The sequence below is a fragment of the Halichoerus grypus genome, chromosome 3 (genome assembly GCF_964656455.1).
Source record: "Halichoerus grypus chromosome 3, mHalGry1.hap1.1, whole genome shotgun sequence".
Lineage (NCBI taxonomy): Eukaryota > Metazoa > Chordata > Mammalia > Carnivora > Phocidae > Halichoerus > Halichoerus grypus.
In genome coordinates this window covers 104,327,380-104,346,347 of record NC_135714.1, presented here as the reverse complement: position 1 = coordinate 104,346,347, position 18,968 = coordinate 104,327,380, and the positions used below count along the sequence as shown (strand labels likewise).

Here is an 18,968-nt window from a genome sequence, read left to right as displayed (position 1 = left end):
CTCATCTGTTTTTGCTCTAATATCAAATTTGTTCTTATCTAAACCATTTGGAATGGAAATCTCTCCTCAAAATATTAGACATACCGTGGCTTCCTAAACAAAGCAGGTATAAACAAAGCAAAACATAATTTCAACATTTTTTGAGGAGGTGGAGTCATTACTGTGAATGTTAGTCACTATACTCTGCTATTACACAGGACTCTGAGGACCTGTGGGGTGCATGAGATGACTGGGTCATATACTAAGGTTCCAGAAGGCTGTACATTTCTTTGGTTCCTATATTTACTTCACTTTTTAAATACTTTAGGTGTTTTCTATTTTTCTATCTACCTCCTATGCCCCATCCTTTTAAACTGTCAGGGGTCATTTATTCTGCGCACAGCCCAATTCCCACAGTTCCTTCACAGCTACCAAGCTTTTGAAAACAAATAACACAGTTGGCTAGAACTGGGCTAAAGAAAGCACAGGCATAACAGAAATAAAGAGCTAGCATCCAGGCTATTACTCCACATTCCAAAGCCCATTTCAGACTGAATATCTACAACATTTCTTTACTGAGGACAGAATTATTCTCAGTACAGCACTCCAAGCATACACTGCTAATAATTCAGCACATGACAGGAAACCCATTTACCATCTTCACCGTGAGCTTTGTTGCACAAAGGACTTTTAAAAAATTAATTTTCTTGTTTTTGGTTGTGAGTTTGTCTTTCAACTCAGATCAGGATAGGTCAATTTTGATGGTGAACAGTAGCAGAATGTGCCACCCCAAAATATGCTTCGTTAGCATCAGGATTGTTTTGAGTTGATTATTTTGAAAAACTGCAGACCCAGGAGAGGCTCTGAAAATAGAGTAGAAGTTAGTCTTTTATAAGGGAAAACTATGTTTATAAGGAAATTTACATTAGGAAGGGGCCGGTGCCAGAAAGAAAGCTATTATGAGAGATAAGTTCTTCACCTGAGAGACTTATCTGCAGGGCAAGGCAACTTTTGCTTACCAAACAATCCCTCTTCTCACCTTCCCATGAATTGCCTCCTCCCCTTTGAAGCCACAGACCCCCATCCCTTTCCTTAGCTCAGGATGGGATATAAGCTTCAGCTGTTTAGATGCCCTTTGAGTCTCATATTTTTGTGGGGCTCCCACAGGTATGCATGTATGTAATTGACATTGTTAATTTTTTCTCCTATTAATCTGTCTTTTTTTTATAGGAGGGGGGTCTCTGCCAAGCACCTAGGCGGGTAGGGGGAAAATGACTGTTCTTTCTCTACAATGGACGGAGATCCCCTTAGATGGGACTGACATATTATGGAATAATAACCTTATCTCTAGTAACCTCATAGAATGATTAAAAATTATTGGGTTAATTAAATTAGATTTTGAGTAAAATTTGGGTAATGTTGGGATGGCAAAATTTTCTACCTGTTTCTTTCTCAACTCTCAAATTAGGCAGATTAGTAAACCTGGATGATATCAAGATATTATGCAAAGTAAATACCATCATTTTAAACATATTAGTAGAAAAGGGCAAGGTGGTAGCATATCAGAAACAAATCATGGAATAACTTATTCATTCCAAGTTAATAGATTAGTGTTGTGTGCTTTCATTTATACTATCTTGTTTGTTACTCATAAGAGTCCAGGGAGGTCCATATTGCCATTTAAAAAATGAAGACATGCTTAGGGAAGATAATTTGTTCAAGCTCACACAGCCAGTGAATGATAAATATGACTCCCACCCAGGTCTGACTGACTCCCAATTTCAACGATGGACCTGAGCATATTAATATAACCACCAATCAGCACACATTTCACTAGATCCTCTCCTTTCTCCCTCTTGCTCCCTCCCCTATTTGATAATATGGAACGAATATAGGCAGCACAGAAAAATAAGCTCATACCAATGATAAGGAATATTAAATTTTTATGAACTTTCTGAATAAGCATCAAAAGCCTTAAAATGCTCATAGTCTTTGACCTAGTAATCCACTTCTAGGATTTTATCCTAAGAGGATGACTAGAAATTTACACAAATATTTATGTGCAAAGATTTCAGTGAATTACAGCACTGTTCATAATGGTGAATGATTGGAATTAATGTAAACTCTGAAATACAGTCATACAACAGAATTCTATTTAATTATTAAACATAATGTTTTAAAGGAATACATAATATGTGAGATATTTATAACACAATTAAAAGAAAAAAAAAAGCATGAAAAACTGTACCACAGGAAAAAAATGTCTAGATGGACTTATACCAGTATGTAATATCAATAGTTACCTCTATCTGGTAAGACTACAGTTGATATTCACTTTTTAGCTTTTTTGTAGTTTCCAAATTTTCTATAATGAATATGTATTATTTTGTAATTAGATAATAATGTTATATTTTTAAACAAAAAATCAGGCTATAGCATTTAAAAATTATTATCAGTGTTAAAAATAAGACAATAGGCCCAAAATGAAGTCACTTATATTAAGCCCCATATCACTAAACCAAGACTTAATTACAGCTTCCATTCTCCCAGGAATGAAATCTTAAACCAGTCAATCAGGAATCGCCTGATCAGCACTAGATAATCCACCTAACAGACCCATGCCATCCCCTAAAAGAATGTAGCCTTGTAATAACCAACCTTCTTTTTTTTTTTTTGCGTAGTATATAACTTCTTGTTCTTGCTCCCTCTTGCTATGAAAGTCTTTCATTTTGTACAACTCTTCAGAGCTCCCTTCTATCTGCTAAATGGGATACTGTCCAATTCAAATAGATTTTTGCTCAAACAAACTCTTATATTTTTAAATACACCTCAGTTTATCTTTTAACATGAATGATGGAAGAATGGATTGTCGATGATACATCCAAAGCGACTGTAGAAGAGGGAAGAACAAATGGTTAACAGAGAACTTAAAAACAAATTTAGACAGGAAAAGTAATTAGATGAAGATAAATGTAAATAATTTTATTTTCACAAGATTTTAATGAAAGCACTTATCTTATTAGCAGAGGAGAAAGCTAATATTTATCTGTAAGTTGCAAGCTTAATTCTTAAAGTACAAAGAAAAGAAAGTTTTTAGTGAAATACATATGACCAGAAAATGTTTCTTTACCTATTTTGCCATAAGAGGAGATAAATGGATATGAAAGTACTTTATAAACTTGAAATGCCTTGCAAATCTATTGCTATTACTGTCAGATTATCCCATTATACTTCTGGTAACTGCTGTGTAACTTGACATGGGTCTTCTATTTACACAAAAAGTAAAGTTCCTAGGGTTTTGAAGATACTCCCACTCTCATTACATTTAGGCAGTGAAGGGTCTCTAGGTTGCCAAATGCAGACAACTGCCTAGTGTGATACCCCCATGTCAGCCTTAGAACACTATGCTCCTAAAAGTACAATGCAACTTAAGTCCACAGTAGATGCAATCATTTTCTTACTTCAGATACAGGAGAAGTGTTAGGAAACATCAAGTGCTCTACTGCTTTTAAAGACCCCAGAAAGAGATGAAAAAAAAAAAAAAAAAAAAAGAGTAAAACCTAGCTTCTGTAGCTGTGTGAATTCAGTTGCTCTAACTTCTTAGAAATCCTAAAATTGTTCAGACAAGATATTGGTTAGGTGAAGGTGGATGATGCCTTGCCTGACTCATTAGCTATCATTGATAGAGTGAAGTGAGATGGAATAGTAGGCACAATCTAATTCAGCCTTTTCTGTGTAGCCTAATGCACCTAGAATTTGGCATCACTATTTTACACCGGAAATACACATGATCATTAGGGGCCAGGAAGTCCTGGGGTTTTGCTCTAACTTCACCACTAACTTAAGAATGTGATATTGGGCAAGTTACTTAACTTGTACAAATGTCAAATTTCTTATCAGTAAAATGTGACTCAATGAGATAATGAATTTGAAAACACTTTGTAAAACTAAAGTACCAAGGAAATAATTCTTCCATCCCAAAAGATTATGAACATCATTAAAATTGACCACATGGAAGAAAAGCACATATGAATGAGACTTAACTGTGATCCGCAGATAGATTTACAGTATTATCACATCATGGAGGACCACAGGTCTGATAAAGACAAAGACTGGGCACCAACCTATGCCTGAGGAAATTCAGGTTTTCATGGGAAACACAGAGCTCTTAGCTGAATACTCTCTGGGTGGTATGGAGGTTATTCCTCAATATGTCCTAATTTCAAAGGGAGATAACTGTATCTTGAAAAGCCAAGAGGTCTGTAGAGACTAACATGGACATCATGCACCAGTCTAAATTAAAGTTTTACAAAGCAATGAGAAAGGGTCAGGAAGAAAACATTCTTGCAGGAGGTGGAGTCCTTGAAAGCCAGCTTTGATGGATGGACAATATGTGCAACTGACTGACCAATCTCTTTGGTAGGCAGCTTCAGGGACTAGGGCTTCCCTTTTAAAAGAACTTGGGCTACTCTTGAGTCTAAGAGGCTGAGTCACAAACAATGCTTACCAATAAAAATAGCTTCTTATTGAATAGAATTTTATTTTCAAAGGGGAAGTAGGGGGTGTGACACATGCAGTAGCCTACAGTCTCCTACTGACTTTACCACCACTATAGCCAGAGAAGCCAGCTGATATGTCAGACATGTTAAAAAGTGAAAGTATGCCACAGTGTATGGTACTTTTATCCCCAAGCATTTCAAGAAAGAAATTACCAGGCCACCTTCATAATGGTGCCTGTTATGTGATAATAGGAATAAGCCAGGGGCCTAGGAACTCAATTTTCTACAGGGTCCCATCAATGTAGCCATATCCTGACCCATTCTCTAATGGAAATAGCTGGAGAGCTAGAAATATCAAGACTATGAGAACATCAAAGGCCTCATTGGAAAAGCCCCCACACAGAAAAATGTGTGGGCCTGAATTCTTCCATTCTGGAAGGGTAAAGGCCTGAGCTGATGATGCTGGGATGAAACACTGAAGTCTTTAGAGAAGCAAAACAAGTATAAGAAAGTTGACACACAGATCATTAAATAGCCTTTCCCTTAGAACTAATGCTAACTTAGTTTTGATTTGAAAGGTACAGAGACATTTTGTACATTTTAGTAATGAAAAGATCACGATCATTTTTTCCTAACTTGTCTCTAATCTTTTCTAAAAGATCACTGATCTCTAATCTGGCTTTTCCTTCATTTTTTTCCACCTGAGGAACTATTTAATGCTTATTTTTAGATTTTACAAAGATGTTTTACATTCTTCAGAATGTTACCTGATGCATAAATAGTACTAAACCAAACCATTTTTCTTTTTTTGTAGTACAAATACTCAGAATGGTTAAACTTTCCTGCCTACCACCCTCTTCCTAATCCTAAATTTACAAATCTACAGTTGAACCATGGTGTCAAAATCCAGTTTGAAGTCATATTCCTCCTTCAAAATTCTTTATATCCACTTCTCTTGAAGCAGCATTTTTTACGTTTTACCTGGGATTATACTCGTCTATGTACACGTCTTTCGTAGTGCACATCAGGTTCGTTAAGAAAGAATACTAATGGTAAGATTGGGCTTTGCAGTCAGAATATTCTGGTTTCAAATCCTTGTTCTGCAACTTACTGGCAGTAAGGGCTTCATGACCTAGAGCAAATTAGTTAACATATCTGAGATTCAGTTTTCTAATCTGCAAAATGGGAACCATCACAAGTTTGTTATAATGTTTAAACTAGGCTGTGTGTGTTCACATTGTTCTTTTTTTCTCCCTTTCTATATACCTGAGGTGCTAGATAAATGTCTTTTTAAAGACTAGACACAAAATGAATAAGGTAGTAAAATTGGAGGAGTTATAAGCAATCTCTTTGAGGAAGGGTTTCTTCAATTCTCTCCAGTTTAAGTTACAAGTATATACCTGTACCATCATTATACTGAAGCAGTTAGTGCATTATACTGAGGACACATTAACACATGTGCAAAGTATCCTACCCAGTCTTGACCAACTTTAAGAATACTGATCTGATCTTATTTCAGCATTATTATTTTACACTCATAGTGTCCCAGATGCTGTAGTGGATAAACCTAAGTCTATTAAAGAGGTGAAAACATAACAAGTAGAAACATATGAACTGGTTTACATACAGCACATGTAAAGTCTATTATAAAACTAGCATCAGTACCCTCCAATGCAAAGCCTTTTCTGAATATTTGTTTGTCATGAGTTATTTGTAGTACTTTATTCATTTTTTTCATAAAAGGTGCTCTAAAATTATAATGGATATCCCTTCTTCTGTCGATTCAATTCTGGCCTCTGTATAGTAAGAATCACCTTGGAATAAATGAGCCCAAATATCCCTGCTCTGAGGACTGCTCTTACTCCACAAGGCACATGCACACACAAAAACCCCCACCCCATGACCCACCTCAGCCTCCTAGGCTATTTACTACCATGCCTTTCTCAGCCCCAGCCACACTACTTAGGCCAGTATTGGTACACCTCAAGCTAGCCAGATCATATTCTCTTTCCCCTAAAGAATGTACAAATAGTGTCCAGAAATTTCAGTTAATAAGCTTCCTACTAACAAACTTCGTGATTCCTATTATTCTCATTTTCTACCTTATATTTAAAGAAATATAAGCAATCTGTTCAACAGAGAGAGAGAGAGATGAAATGGACATTAAGTGGGAGAAAAGATTTAATAGCTCAACTGGTCCCTGAGATCAAGAGGAAGAAAGACCACCCTTGGTTCTTGTGACATTCCAACTCACCTTACATCCCCTTGGATGCCCAGCAAAAGTAATAAAGCAGCAAAAATATATTTGTTCAAACCCTCCTCCCCAAAACTAGCATTAGTACCCTTGCATGCAAACCCTTTTCTGGGTATTTATTTGTTAAACATCATACCCATTAAAAAAAAATGTACAACAGCTATTAAGAGATTAAAACAGATACAAGATACAATAAAATTAAAATAGCATAAAACAGTACCTTAAGCTCAATGAGCATTTATGTATTCTAGTCTTAATTTTTGTAGCTGAATTGTATAAGAAGTAATCTATCATGTATGCATTAGCTCAGTCATTGTGTAGATCAAAAGGTAAAACCATCCTAAACAGGAAACCAATATTCTTCCTGTTTAATCAACAAATCTAAAAATTTATTCTTTTCAACTATTTACTCTTGTCCACCACACCATAGTGCTCCACATGTTCATCAAAGTTTTATGACAAAGAGAAAATTTTCATGAGCCACTTTTGTATCCCCACCCCCTTAAAGAAAGAGGAAGGAAAAATTGTTTCATACAGAAGGCGTTAGTTGTATGAATTACAACTGCCACCTAAGTGTGGGCTCATGTAACCAACAGGGATTTTACCTACATCCATTCAGTCAGTTTATGGGGGTTTAAAGAAATTCCAAAGAGTCATCAGAAGAGGAAAAATAAAGGTAATGCTTTTTGCCACACAGGTAGAATCTTTGAAAATATGTGTAATATGTAAAACATTTTGACACCCCCATAAATATTTTTCCAGAATTAAGAGTATAAATTGCTTCTCTTGTTCAAGTGCTTCCTATCAGCCTCTGTAATCACTACTCACAGTAACCTCAACTCCTGCCACAATGTACAAAATGCAACTCTTGTCTTGCATCGCACTGACTCTTGTACTCGTCGCAAACAGTGCACCTACTACTTCAAGCTCTACGAAGGAAACACAGCAACAGTTGGAGCAATTGCTGCTGGATTTACGGTTGCTCTTGAATGGAGTTAATGTGAGTATATTCCCTTTCTTACTAAAATTATTATATATAATTTTTTGAACTGGAGTTCATTTTTTAATGAAAATACATTATGCTTTCTCAGAATTATGAGAACCCTCAACTCTCCAGGATGCTCACGTTTAAATTCTACACGCCCAAGAAGGTAAGTACAACTTTCTATGTTCAATTTATGTCTTAAGAAAATTCAAGTAATATGAAAATTTGTAGCTGATTAGATTAATAGCACTTCATCTGAGGAAAAGAATCAGTAACTTCAATATTTAAAAAAATAACCAATTTGGTAATGAAGCTTCTGTAAAATAGCTTTGCCTATATATTTTTCTGTATGTATTTGGTATGTTTTGGGAGAGGAAGTGGGAAGAGACAATAATAATAAAAAGAAGAAGATAGCAGGAGGGGAAGAATGAAGGGGGGAAATCGGAGGGGTAGACAAACCATGAGAGACGATGGACTCTGAAAAACAAACTGAGGGTTCTAGAGGGGAGGGGGGAAGAATGGGTTAGCCTGGTGATGGGTATTAAAGAGGGCACGTTCTGCATGGAGCACTGGGTGTTATGCACAAACAATGAATCATGGAACACTACATCTAAAACTAATGATGTAATGTATGGGGATTAACATAACAATAAAAAATTTTTAAAAAATAATAATATCCCCAGTTTACTGATGGGACAGATTATATTCTTATTATTTAAAAATGTAAAACTTGAGAGAGATTTGATTATATCATTTTACCATGCAAATTATCAAAGTTGATTTCCTATTTTTAAAAATGCTTTATTGTTTTAGGAAAAACTCCTAAGGGTCTACCTTTGAGAGGCAACACAGTACTGGCCAATAGCATAGTCTCTAGGGCCAGATTATCTGAACTGAATTCCCAGCTCTGTTATGTCTTAGCTTTTGTGACCTTGGGCAAGTTACCTACTCTGACTCAGTTTATTATCTACTTATGTGAATGATTATTATATATATACTTCATATAGTTTTGTGAGGATTAATGGGTAAATGTAAAGTACTCAGAACTATGTCGGTCACAGGGTAAATACCATGTAAACATTAGCTATTAGTAAAAGCAAAATTCTCCCTGGGAGTGTAAAGTAAAATTTTGGACTTACACATCTTTTATGCCAATAGACCTAGAGACTTATGATGCTATATGACTTGTTTTCCAAGATTTGGTCTTTTGGGGATTCAGATAGATAAACACAGATCATCCAAGCTCCTATGGCTATACTAGGAATATAAAGTTTCCTAGTAGTTGTGCCAGTCAACAGAGAATGAACATGACTTGGTGCTGGAAAGAGTTTGTCCCAGGGTGAATCCAAGCCCAGAAAAAAAAAAAAAAAAAATGGGACTTTAAAGGTCATGGATGCAATGTCATTGATCTCTTATTGAAAGAAATTATGCTTCAAACTACTCCTTTGAAAGATGAAAATAACTTAGAGATGCTTCTTTAACTTAACCAGAGCCACGAAACTCTTAACTCCAGCACCATAAAGATACTAGACTGTTTTCTGAGGGAAATAGCTCCAAGTTGCTGTGCCAAAAACTTAAGCCCTGAACTTGTAGTAACAAGTTGAAAGGGCAGTGGATGGAAATGTCATAAAATGTGTGTGGTGTAGTCCTATCTTCTCTCCCTTTAAAGACTTTTAGAAAGAGAACATGAGATTATGTGCATAATTTAGAGGGTGGTGAAATTCTTTGAAATCTAACAGTTTCTAAATGATGCCTCATCTATTTGAAACCCAAAGTAATGTGATAAGCTCCATTCATTTGTTCATTTTACCACCATTCTATGTTTGCAAAAAAATTTTTAGAAATTTATAAAACACATTTAATTCAAAGGATGCTATGTTAGAGCTATAAAAAAAAAGAACTAAAATTTAATCTTGGCTCCACCTAATCATGTGACCTTGGGAAAACACTTAAATTCTGAGATTTAGTTTCTTTATTTGTAAAATGGAGATAACAGCACTGCATTGCTATCTCAAGGGGTGGCTGTGAGACTTAAATGGGCTTGTTTGGGAGAAGACACTTTAAAATTATAATGGACCAGAAAAGTATGAAATACTATCATTATAACAGACCACATGGGTGGGTGGGTGTATAGGTCTAAGTCCTGAGAGCCACCCAAAAGTCCTTCAAATATTCTGATCTTTTATTTGGTTGGAACACATAATTTTTTAATATACTTACTATAGAAAAGTAAAAAATTAGGACAGTTATATGACTTGCTATACTGAGAGTCATTACTATGCAGTTAAAATTGTCTCATCTATAAAATGCTGGGATTGTGACAATATCCAAGAGCTACTCTGTCCTTAACATTCTATGATTCTCAACTCTTAGATTATTAAATGTTAGAATTATAGAATGTGATCCTATACTTCCATGCTGTGACTGCTCTGATTCTAATAATTTCTACACAGACTGGAAAATAATTCTCTTTTTGTGATTTGCATTTGGGTACAGAAGTGTTGACTTTTGGCAAAGCCAAATTAAGCTGAAATTATTGATTCATTATTTAACATTTATTTATTTGTTCATTTATTTACTTACTTATTTATTTATTTTAGAGAGAGGGAGTGAGCACAAGCACAAGCAGGGGGAGGGAGAGGGGCAGAGGGAGAGAGGGAGAAGTAGGCTCCCTGCTAAGCAGGGAGCCTGACATGGGGTTCAATCCTAGGCCCCTGGGATCATGACCTGAGCTGAAGGCAGCCACTTAACCCAGGCGCCCCTCATTATGTAACATTTAATGCTAAACATGGGTAGATGAACTCTAGTTTTTCCAGTCTTATAATATAAGCTATATTGGTCCATCTTTACAGTAATGCTGAGAACAGGGAGAATAGTAAAAAACTACTCTTAATAAAATAGAGATTAATTTCTGAATCTGACCTTTAGGGCAAACTGACCTGATAATTATATTTATTATTATTCAAGGCCACAGAATTGACACATCTTCAATGTCTAGCAGAAGAACTCAAACTTCTGGAGGAAGTGCTATATTTAGCTCCAAACAAAAACTTTCACTTGACAGACATCAAGGAATTAATGAGCAATATCAATGTAACACTTCTGAAACTAAAGGTAAGGCATTACTTTATTTGCCCTCCTGAAGATAAAATAAATGGAAGGTCATTTTAAAGTGGTATAACATTTTTATAATTTGTGAACTTCTCATGCATTTTAAGACCACTGTGAACATGAATCATTTTTATGTTAGATGATACACTATGGAGCTGGGAAGTATAATTTAGAGGGTTTCTGCCTACCATCCACCCAGAGATAAGCCCATAACCCAGCACTCTGTCACCTCTGTCTCACATTAATACAAAACTGGGAGTGGGAAAAGACAATTGAATTTCACGGAAAGCAGACAGGTTTTGTTACATATTTTCTAATTCTTTCAGATCATTTTCCAGAATAACCCATACTAATTACCTGAAAGGTTTTAGGATGGGTTTTCCCTATTATTTGGTGGAAGGACTAAGATTTATCTAAAAAACTGGAAACTACTAAAATGGCCAATGGGCTAGATAATTAACTCCTTATTTAGAGGTAATACTTTCAAGAACTTAAGTATTTTTAAATGCACAGGAAATACTAAATATACAAGGGACTCAGGTGATGTGAAGAGATTCATGGCTCTCTTTTCTCATCTCATCTGCCAAAGTACAAACTTCATGAGTTAACAGGCATCCTTAATAGCGTAATTTTAATTACAGTAGAACTAAGTTTCTAAAATTATGTAATTCCAGTTGTTTCCAAATAAGTCATTGTATTAGTAGACTGTTTCTTTCCATCTAATTAAAAAAAAAATACATTGAAATCAATGTCATCTAGACACTGATAGACAATAACTGTGTCAAAAGGTTTGTTCCAAAATTTTTGACCATCAGAAAACTCATTCTAAATTCTTGATGCAAAATTAAGATAAAATTATGTGAAAGTTGGTAAATGTCAGCTATTTTTAAAAATTTTAAATTAAATTAAAAAATTTAAATTTAAATTTAAAAATTAAAAAAAAATTTAAAAAGCTAATTTAAAAAATTTAAACCTTCCCAAGAGATATTTAAATAATTATATGTAAGAGGGCATATAACACTGCAACAGGTTATTTAAAGGGAATACTTATCTTACTAGTTTTATATTTCCATAATAGGAATTACCTCAATTTGAAAAAGTCCTCTCTTTTATCTTGTTATATTTCAAAATATTTTGTCAGCTAGAGGTAGAGTTGAAATAGCTCCTATCAGCAGAGGAGGTTAGTTTCTAAAAAATCAGTCCACAGAACAAAATTTCTAATGTTTAGACTTTAAAAGTTGGGAAACTCACCTGCATTAATACTAAGGTGGAGTAGGAGCGGGTATGAGTATTTATGAAAATGTTCTTCACACAAATTTCTTCCAAACCAAAGCTTATCCTAACATACTCTGGGTTAGTTCTATTTTGCTTTGGGGAACTATGGGGAGATTCACTAAAGTTAAGATAATAGGAGACTTAAGGTTTGAAAAAGAAGTATAATGTGTATATGACTGTATACATATAACCTATAAATAGATATATGCCCAGAGGAAGAGAGGTTTAACAACTTTATTCTGCATGCAGCATTTAATGAAATATTTGTCCAGAACTGTTTTTATTTAAAATGTTTACCTGTATACAATTCAGGAAAAAGAATTCTTGTGCTCACCGAGATGGACAGAATTGACAAATGAGGAAAATCTTAGTTTATATGTATGCTACTATCACTTGGTATCAACATATAACTTTTTGACATGCCCTTTTGATCATTTCAGGAAAATATGAATGATTAATATATTAAACATACTTGAAAGTAAAGGGCATCAGTCGTAAGTTATTCAACTGAGAATAACTATTTATGGGAAGCTACCTTGAACTAAAAAAATTAAAATTTTCTTTTATAGGGATCTGAAACAAGATTCAAATGTGAATATGATGACGAGACAGCAACCATTACAGAATTTCTGAACAAATGGATTACTTTTTGTCAAAGCATCTTCTCAACACTGACTTGATAATTAAGTGTCTCCTATTTAAAATGTACCAGGCTATTTATTGAAATATTTAAAATTCATATTTATTTTTTTGACATATAGTTTGCTACCTTTTGTAATTATTATTCTTATACTTCATATGATAAATATGGATCTTTTAAGATTCTTTTTGTAAGCCCTAGGGGCTCTAAAAACTCAAATTATTTATCCCAAAATATTTATTTTTTTATATTGAATTGTTAAATATACTACCTATGTAGATCAGTTAATAAAATTATTTAATAAAGTTGATGAATAAAAACAAGCCCAGCCATTTATTATCCTGGGAATAGCAGCACAGAGTAAAACATTTCTGAATTACTCATGTGAACTCATAAGATAGTTAAGATGCTTACAAAACTCACTCTTCCCCTGGAGAGGTATGTGGAATAGGAAATGGGCTTCTCAAAGTTCTCGTTTTCTCCTTTCATAAGCTGATTGGATCCTTAGTTCTAGTCTGAGAAAACCTCATCAAATCACACTACTTTCCTTCTTCAGGTTATGCCTTAAACAAGATGCCAAACACATTACTGAAACTCTTCATATAATTGGTGTGCCTCCCTATCCATTCTCCAGCATCTTACAATGTGCTGTCAGGAGGCTCACCTGTATAACATATATCAAAGGTCTCCCCTGCCCTCTGGATTTCCAGTAGGTCCCACCACTGGGGAGTTCTGGTAGGATGTCTGAGGGACAGAAGATATCCCCTGACTCTCCATGTGAAGTAGCCTCTGGATGGCTATGCCTCCCAACCAAAGAACCCAGTTTCTCTCAAGAGTTTTTCCTTCTGGGTTCTGCTAACTTTTCCTTCCACTCCTCCCTTCAGGCCTAGGGATAGTAACACTTTGACCATTACTAGCTCCAGGGTACTGCATTATACCTTGCAGCTTCCCTATACCATGACCATAGTTTGGTAAATTGTCTCTTTATTAGATCCTCCTTGACTTATTCTGAGAATGCCATCTCTTTTATGGCTCAAACACAGTAATCATGCCAGAAATAGCCCCAAGAAATAGACCATCAAAATCAGATCTGGGAGTGGGTTCATTAGGAATATAATGATCTATGGGATGTACTAGCATCCTGATTACTCAAATTATCATCAGTGGTAGCACAGGATGAAATGCAGATTGAGGACATGTGTGAGATCAAATGGCCATGACATTTAATTGCTACAATAACAACAGTTATAAAAATTATGATTATCACCTAGATTCTTCTGATGGTCTCAGAGAAAAGAGGTGTTAAAAATAACTTATGAATATACAATTAAAAACATGCATGGGGAACCAGAAGTCCTTGCTAGCAGTTTTGAAGGAGTTGTTCATCCCCTGTAGTCAGAGCACATATGACAGAGGACAAAGCCAAGAGCCAAATGTAAGGTCTGCAAAGGTACAGCGCCAATTAAAAATTTAAGCGTTCTAGGTTTCTTACACTAAGTGGGGAAGGAGTGAGATCATGAGATAGATGTAGATATTTTGCCAGAAAGAGAGGCTGAGAATTTTAAACATCCTATTGACAGAGGCAACCTCTTTTTCTTTAATAGTATCCTTTTCAAGGAAAAATCACTCTTCTGCTTAAAAACCTTCCAATGACTCACAAATTAAGGGAAATTTTCCTCAGAACTCACCTATACCACCTTTCATTACCTCTAGGCCTAAAATGAAAGTTAAGATGTCAACATCACTGAGGCAGTGAGATAAAAGGTGTTTAGACCAACAGGGGAGAAAATTAAATCATGTGTAGGCTGATATACTTTAGATCAGTGCAACTCCCTGGGATTCAAAATTTAATGATAACTTGCAAATGGCATTACTAGTTGGTTGAATAAATTCTTGGACTCCACAGTGGCCTTTTTAAATGATATTTAAATGCCAGAGTTTCCCTGTAGAACAGAGTCCAAAGGACAAGGGAAATGGAAAAGTGGAATGGACCTATTATGTACAGTCTTCTCATCTTGCCTAGGAAGATATTAAGAAATGCATTGGTAAGGGGGACACTAGCATCCACCAAAGTTGTGTGATGGTTTTTCTTCCATTAAACCAGAAATGACAGATGGTGGTGCAGTGGAATTGGTTTCCCTGATCTGAGAATAATGGAACCCTGGAGTAATAAAGTCCAGGTGACAGCATTTAGCCCTCAGAGACAAGGTGGAAGCAATCACTAACTACAATAAACCATAGGGCAAAGTGCTAATCAAAGTGCCTTGATCCAAAGAGATTTGCAATGGTGACTGACTGGTGACAAGATCCCTAAAAATTAAAAGATTCTAATTCTTCTGGGCAGAAATAATTGAAAAATCACCATAATTGGGATTCATGGCCTGTTTTCTAGTTCCCAGACTTGAGCCATTTCCTAGGCCTGGTCTCCAAGGAGGCTAGATCCCTTTAAGGAAGGGCCCCCTAATATGTCCACAGATATATACTGTGAAATTTTCTCCCAAGCCATTTTGGAAGAGCTATTTGCCACGGAGACCATTTACTGAGGAATGGGGAATGTCTAGATATTCTGGAGGTTATTAGTTAATGGCTCTGAATGTACCCTGTAATTCTGAAACTCCACTGAGAGCCTCCAGTCAGACTGGAACTTATGGAGGCCACGTGAGAGATGGAACATTAGCCTGAGTCCATCTTAAGAGGGTCCAAAGGGATCACAGACCCTACCTGTGACATACCTCTGTAGTGGCCAGAGAGGCACACTGTTAAGGACTCCCTTCAAGACAGCCTAGTCGACTGGCAATCTCTAGCTCTTGCCATTTGCATTTACATGAATGAGCAACAGAATACCTTGTATGTCTAGTCCCAAGGATATAACCAGTTCTGCTCTGTTATAATTAGTCTGGAGAGTATTTGATCTTATTATTTCACAGAATATCATGCTGGTCCATTGCATTAGTGATGTTATGCTAATTGGATATGATGAGAAATAACAGAGGTAGTGCCTGAGCAATACATATGTTTGGTAGAAGAAGGGAGACAAGTCCTCCAAAAGATCAAGGACGTATCAGAAAAATGAAGTAGAGAAAAATATCTGACCACAGGACACCAAGTGATTATGCCACCTGAACTTCCCATCATGGGCCAGTTATTAACTGATGTACTGAAACAACATTGGGTGAACAGAGCAGCACTTCATCATAAAATGAAGGTGTGTAGGTTTGAACAGGTCCAGGAGGGAGAACTAAACTACATAAGCTGGCAGCTTAGAATCTCATGGTACTTGACTTAACCTTTCTTTCTCAGTCCATTCTTTTGGCTTCTTGGGGAGCTTCCTATTACAAATTAAAAGAGAGGAATAAGAACCTAGTTTAAAAATGGATTTGCATCAGATGCTGTTATCAGCCAGAAAATGGATGATCCCAGAACTATAACCCTATTCAAAATTGTGCATTTGTCTACTCCATGCAGAAGGAAAAATGGACATAGGTATGGATCTAGAATTGACTTATGGGAAGTGACAAATGAGTTCACTAGATGATCATATATTGAAAAAGAAAATGGAAAAATGATGACAAACATGTCTGGGGAAGAGGTATGTGAATGGACCTCTTGAATGAGCAGAGAACGTAAAAATATTAATGTCCCACTATAAAGAAGGCTCTCATTGTACAAATGGATAAGATGACCCTTCCTGTGAATGCCAGCCAACTTCTTTCTGTGGCTAATCCAGTGCTTACTCAATAGATCTATGTACAAAGTGGCTATGGCAACAAGGCTGGAGACTATGTATGAGCCCAACAACATGGTCTTTCACTCACAAACGCTGATCTGGCTACTGCCACTGTTGAGTACCCAGCCTCCCAAAAGCATAAGCCAATGCTGACCTTTCAATACAGCACCATTCCCCAGAGGAGCCAGCTGGCTATCAGATGGTAGATTGATTATATGGATCCCTATCACTATGGAGTAAACACTGTTTTGTCCTCAAAATGATAGATCTATGTTCTAATTCAGATTTTCTTTCTCTGCCTCATGTTCTGCAGCACCACCATTAGATTTATGGAATGCCTTCTCCATCACAACACTGCCTCCAAACAAAGAAGATAGTTTAGGACAAAAGAAGTGTGGCAATGGCATCATGCTCATGGATTTCACTGATCTCACTATGTACCCCATCATTCAGAAGCAGTTAGCTTGGTAAGAGAGTGAAATAGCCTGTTGAAGGTTCACTTATGACACCTGTTTGAAAACAATATCGTGAAGATGAAGTATGGTCCTACAGGATGCACTATTTGTGTTAAATCAGCAGCCAATATATGATACAGTCTCTCCCGATGGATTGCACAAGTCTGGCAATCAAGAAGAAGTAAAAGGGATCCCTCTCATTATTATACTTACTCACTTGAAAAAATTTTACCTCCAATCAATAAAACCATAGCTTTGTCATTTTTAAGTCCTAGTGCTCAAGGAGGTATGTTTCTACCAGGAATCTTGACTTTGGTAACTGATTAAATGGAAGCTAAGACTATGTTTTGGCCATGTGGGGACTTTTCATGCAGCTGAACAGGTACATAAAGGACTACTGTATTGGCCAGACTGATTCAATCTGATGACAAGGGGAAACGGAAGTTCCTGCTACAGAACAGAGGCAACAGCTACACAAAGGGTAGCACTATATTTGGAACCCAGGAAATCCAGTAGGGCATTTTTAAGCACTCTCTTTCCAGTAGTACTAGTCAATGGAAAACTGTACCAATCCCCAAAATGCAAAACATCAAAAACTCAGATTCCCCAGAATTGAAATCTGAAGTCCACTACCAGGTAAAGAATTCCATCCAGCCAAAGTAATGGCAGAAGATAAAGGAGAATATGCAAAGAGTACTGGAAGAAGGAAGCTATGATTACCAACTCTCATGATTAGCTATTGAGCAGAAACTCAAGTGTATTTATTTTACCTGTTTTTCTCTTCTTGTCCCATACCATGTGAAATGGGACTTCACATAGTCTCACTTTCTTTTTGTGAAAAATACTGGTGGTGCCTAACATTTTAAGTTTCAGGAAAATTATTTCTGAATTGATATTACTTAACAATGATACCAAAGTTGGAAAACTTCATGTGTCTCGTTTGCTTGGGACACTTTTCTCCCAAATGAAGAGTGCACATGTTGAAGAATAAAGGGGTGAATTGTGCAGATATCTTCTATTTTCTCCTTGATGACTCTACATCTTTCCCCACCCTGCTAAGCCAACTTGTGTCGACTACATTAATGTGTTTTCTTGCCTTCTGGTTTCTGGTTGAATTTGGCTAAAGGGGATCCCTGGTGAGAGTTGGATGAAGGATCACCTCAGGATGGCTGCATCACTTGACGAATGCATCACTATAGTCCTCTCTAAGTGCTCCTTTCTTTATGACCTTGTCCTTAAGTTTCTAGTAATCTACTCACTCCTCCTCCCTTCAGGCCTAAGCCTGGCAGCAGTTTCCCTATGTGAGGACAGAAACCAATGCAGGCAGGTCTTGTAGGTTACATTCCTTAAGAGAAAGAATGTGTACAAGGGACACCCTGGATTTTCTCTGAGGTTATGTTCCAAATTACGGCACAGAGAAATGGAACCCAAGTGGTAGTCCCACAAGGAAATCAAAGTAGGAGTTCAGGGTTTCAAAGTGTATGAGATTTGAGAAGCAAAACAAAGAGAACTGTGGAGAAGGAGCCCATACATCCACATACAGGTTCTCTTCAATGGCTGATCCATCAGCTGCACATGCACCTCTAAACCACACACACACAAAAGGCAGAAAATAGTAACTAGGAGGCAAATGAGCTATGTAGGGAGCTGTGTGGTGCTGAAGAGACACAGTTTGGAGTTTAATGGGCATGTCAGGATTTAAGATGAGAAAAAAGAAAGGCTAAGGTTCTAGGTAAACAAGCTTTGAAATAAGAGCATATGTGAAATTTAGCAGCTCTAACAAAGCCGAAAACCACACTTCAAAAGGATTAAAGGTATCTGCCAGATTCTTCTTGCCTTCTGAAGAAAATTTAACTTAAAGGTACTATCATCCAGAGCCTCTCTTTCATCCAAATGTGGCATTAGTTAAAAAATTATGAGGTATGCTAACACACAAACACACTCAAAATTAAGCGGCAAAACCAGTAAAAAAAAAATCTCCAACACAGAATTCAGATATAGAGTTATAAGACACAGACTTTAAAATAACTGATTAATATGTTA

The 18,968-nt window shown here is 36.4% G+C and overlaps 1 protein-coding gene across 2 annotated transcripts; it reads left to right on the top strand.

Moving 5' to 3' along the window:
- The first annotated feature begins 7,582 nt into the window (after nt 1–7,582).
- Nucleotides 7,583–17,193, top strand: IL2 (interleukin 2). Of its 2 annotated transcripts, none has more exons than XM_036069411.2 (4): nt 7,583–7,732; nt 7,824–7,883; nt 10,685–10,831; nt 16,784–17,193. In XM_036069411.2, exons 1-4 carry the CDS (start codon nt 7,583–7,585, stop codon nt 16,793–16,795), a joined length of 369 nt encoding a protein of 122 aa, XP_035925304.1. In that variant the 3' UTR covers nt 16,796–17,193. The 2 variants fall into 2 exon arrangements, with proteins under 2 accessions (XP_035925304.1, XP_035925303.1); XM_036069410.2 differs by lacking the exon at nt 16,784–17,193 and adding an exon at nt 12,673–12,806.
- The last annotated feature ends 1,775 nt before the right edge of the window (nt 17,194–18,968 follow it).

Excerpts from the sequence above, each read along its gene's own strand:
- IL2 (XM_036069410.2), top strand. The coding sequence starts at position 7,583 with ATGTACAAAATGCAACTCTTGTCTTGCATCGCACTGACTCTTGTACTC. Across the intron at positions 7,733-7,823 it reads TGCTCTTGAATGGAGTTAAT|AATTATGAGAACCCTCAACT; the intron begins GTGAGTATATTC and ends ATGCTTTCTCAG. Across the intron at positions 10,832-12,672 it reads TAACACTTCTGAAACTAAAG|GGATCTGAAACAAGATTCAA; the intron begins GTAAGGCATTAC and ends TTTCTTTTATAG.